We start from the raw sequence: 3,352 nt of genomic DNA, 5'->3' as shown, positions 1-3,352 counted from the left end.
AACTTACGCCGAGTATCTGGTGTGGATAGCTCTTTGGATCATAATGACTGTAGTTCGCATTGACGATCATGCTGCTTATTGGCAACGTGGTCAATTGCCTGGCGCCCTTAGTATCGACTTCAAACAGTTCATGACAATGGAGCGCTTCCAAATGATCTCCAAGATGCATTTTGTTCTGTCGCCCTGATGCTGCTAAGTATGTTGTTTAAGCCTTTGGAGTGATAATGCTTATAATACCTTTAGATCTGCCGAAGAGCTTTTCTATCAGCTTCGTGCATTCGTATCCGCTTACAACGATAACTTAGTTGGTGCTCTTACACCTGGTAAACATCTTTGTGTGGATGAGAGCATGTGCCACTGGCTAGGAAAGGGCATGCCTTTTCTGAAAAGGTCCCAAGAAAGTCTCATCCTGTAGGTCAGGAGTATAAGACCATTGCCGGTTGCAGAACCTGCTGCATCATTCGGTTGGACGTATCTAGCGATACTGTTCCTCAAGAATTCGATGACCAGTATAGCATGAAGACAATTGCAACCGTTTCTAGACTGACAAAGCCTTGTTTCTATTCAGGAAGGACGGTTGTAGCGGACTCGTGGTTCGGCTCACCAGCGATGGTCCGTAAATTGAAGAATCACGGCTTATATTCAATAATGCAAGTGAAAAAGCGTCGTTATTGGCCAAGAGGCATGCCCGAGAGGGATGTTCTACAAGAGCTGGGACCTGCCTTTGGCGATTTCGTTTGCATGAAATCGACAGATGATGTGTTCGTCACAGCTTTGCGCGACCGACAGCCGGCAGTGGTCATAAGTAACTGTGGGATTACCACTCGAAGCAATCGAGATACCACAAGATTTCTATACAGTGTAGGCTTCAGTAATATGAAACGTCCACAAATATTTGAAGAATACGAGGATAACAAGGGTATGTTCTTATACTTCGACGCTAAAACCACTGGTCTAATATGCAATGAGTTTACAGTGCTGTTGATACAGCCAATGATCGTCGTGATAATTTGACGTCTTTTCACGACGTTATGAAGACATATAGATGGGAAATACGCCGTTTGGCATTTTTCTTTGCCATTGCTGAAGCAAATGCTTTTTCGGCCTATATCATGTTTGCTCATGATGGCCAGGAAACTCTCCACAACGTATTCCGGTGGAAATTGAGCCAAACTTTGCTCGCGCACGCTCGATCGCTCCAGAATGAAGATGAAAGAATGGCCCAGCGCGTGCAAACAAGAGCGCAAAATAGGCCAACGGTCATCAACGTCTCTCTTTAGGAAGAAATGCCAAAGGTTACTTGATTTAGCGCACTTGTGTAGAGAAGGGATGTCGCCGTAGATCGACACTCAGATGCGTCTGCGGCCCCGACATGGTATTTTGTAACGAACATATGCATCCACATATAAGTAAATAGACCTCTTGTTTTATTTCATACAAATAAACTAGATGACCGAAACTATATTTACTGAAGGTTTCATGTATTTTGGATGAGGAAAATATGCCTAAATTACAGTTCTCGTACTGTCCACTAATGGACTTCGCGAAAATCCCGAAAACTAGTCAACTTTGATCGACCATAGCTCTAAAACAACTCATGCTACTAGTCTCAAATTAATTATGAACATTTCTCATACGTAAAAGAAGGATATATTAAAAAAAGGTGCAAAAATGATTTTTCGTTGGGGAGATATGTGGGCTCAAAGAATGTCCGTTAATGGACACTTTTCCTGAATAGTACCCATTAATGGGTACTATTCCGACAATCGGACCGTTAATGGACCGACGTCAGATACGTGCAGCTCCCTCAATATTACTGATAATAAGACCATTTTTAAAAGTATAGAAGACTTACATCTGTAGTATCTAGAAAAATACTCTCGGTACATAGGGATGGATACACTTCGAGTTACGGCTGTTAAAAGAGTTTGCGGAATTTTCGAGCGGTCCATTAATGGACCGCAAAGACCCTTCCCAATACAAAGGTTTTTCTCGACAAAAACAAACGACATTTTCAGAAATGATGCTTTACCATCTGTATTTTTTATATACTAAGGCCTTTTGCCTTGATCTAGTAAGTGCTTGTCCATATACTCTCGACAAAAAACCATGTCGGAGCCACAGGCGCACTGAAGCGAAGATTTCTTCCGGCATCCAAGCTCAAGACAGGTACGCTTCCGATAATGGCCTTTCTTGTTTTGGCCCAAAGAGACACGTTTGTGATCGATTCGGCCACTCTCGAATCCGGTCCTGACATCTGCGCGTTGGCTTCTACAATAGCGAAGAAGAATGCCAGATCTCTGACTTCCTATCTATAAGACCGCATAACGTCATGGAAAGAAGTCAGATTGTCCCGTCTATTGTTTGCAATATCGACGGCTCCTGTAACACACAAAGGACTATTATTGCATAGGCTGTCACCACCTTTACAGCTTATATTTACCCGAACACAATTGGCCTTTTCATCGTGTTCATACCACTTTCCGAGAGATATCGTTTTATCTCTCGATCACTGCGTGTCGTAACACTGCAATTGCTGATCACAACCTTTGGCTGGCGATCGCGCAATGCTATCACATAAACATCGTCTATGTGGACCTGTTGCAAACAAAGCTGCCAAACGTCGATCCCAGATCGTTTAAGATATCGTTTTCAGGCATTCCCCTTGGTCAATATCTCCTTTTTTCACTTGTATAATGCAATACAAGCCGAATGCTTTCAGTTCTCGTATCATCGTTGGTGATCCAAACCACGAATCTGCAATGACTGTCCTGCCAGAATAAAACTAAGGCTTTGTAAGCCTGGCGACCGAGGCAACGGTTTTCATGCTGAAAACATCATCAAACCCTTGCGGCCCAGTGTCTCCATTGACATCAACGCGAATGATGCAGTTTGTTGTCGCATCAGCTAGAGTATTATACTCCTGGCCGACTGGATGAGACTTATGGAGCACCTTTTCAAGAAGGGCATCCCCTTTCCCAACACTTGGCACATACTTTCATCATCGCAAAGATATCTGCCTGGAATCAAAGCATCGGCAAGATGGTCATTATAGGCTTTGATGAAGTCCCACAATTGATAGAAAGGACCCTCTTCGCATCTAATGAAACATGGTTGGATTGTCAAAATACAATCACTTCACATAGAAAAAGAATACCTGGCTGCATCAGGCCGGCAAAAGATATGCATTTGCATGATTAAGTCGAACCTTTGTCTGGTCATGTAATGTCTGAAGTCCATAAGCAGTAGACTTCCTAATGGACCTTCATGCCAGTACGTCTTATAGTTATCGACACGAACTGTCGTCATCAAAATGACCAAACTTATCCAAACCAAGTACTCAGAGTACGTG

The 3,352-nt window shown here is 43.1% G+C and overlaps 2 protein-coding genes across 2 annotated transcripts; one reads left to right on the top strand and one right to left on the bottom strand.

The window, feature by feature from the left end:
* Nucleotides 1-43: 43 nt before the first annotated feature.
* Nucleotides 44-1,280, top strand: VTP01DRAFT_4738 (uncharacterized protein; the record flags this gene model as incomplete). The annotated part of the gene is made up of 4 exons (XM_069383452.1): nucleotides 44-177; nucleotides 244-323; nucleotides 416-919; nucleotides 991-1,280. The coding sequence occupies 4 exons, from the start codon at nucleotides 44-46 to the stop codon at nucleotides 1,278-1,280; spliced, it is 1,008 nt and encodes a 335-aa protein (XP_069244152.1).
* Nucleotides 1,281-2,785: 1,505 nt separating this feature from the next.
* VTP01DRAFT_4737 (uncharacterized protein) lies at nucleotides 2,786-3,309 on the bottom strand (the record flags this gene model as incomplete). The annotated part of the gene is made up of 3 exons (XM_069383451.1): nucleotides 2,786-2,931; nucleotides 2,997-3,100; nucleotides 3,209-3,309. The coding sequence occupies 3 exons, from the start codon at nucleotides 3,307-3,309 to the stop codon at nucleotides 2,786-2,788; spliced, it is 351 nt and encodes a 116-aa protein (XP_069244151.1).
* Between the last annotated feature and the right edge of the window lie 43 nt (nucleotides 3,310-3,352).

This window comes from Rhizomucor pusillus (assembly GCF_041956525.1).
Source record: "Rhizomucor pusillus strain CBS 183.67 unplaced genomic scaffold VTP01scaffold_2, whole genome shotgun sequence".
In the NCBI taxonomy this organism is placed as follows: Eukaryota; Fungi; Mucoromycota; class Mucoromycetes; order Mucorales; family Lichtheimiaceae; genus Rhizomucor; species Rhizomucor pusillus.
This window is presented reverse-complemented; position numbering and strand designations above follow the sequence as displayed.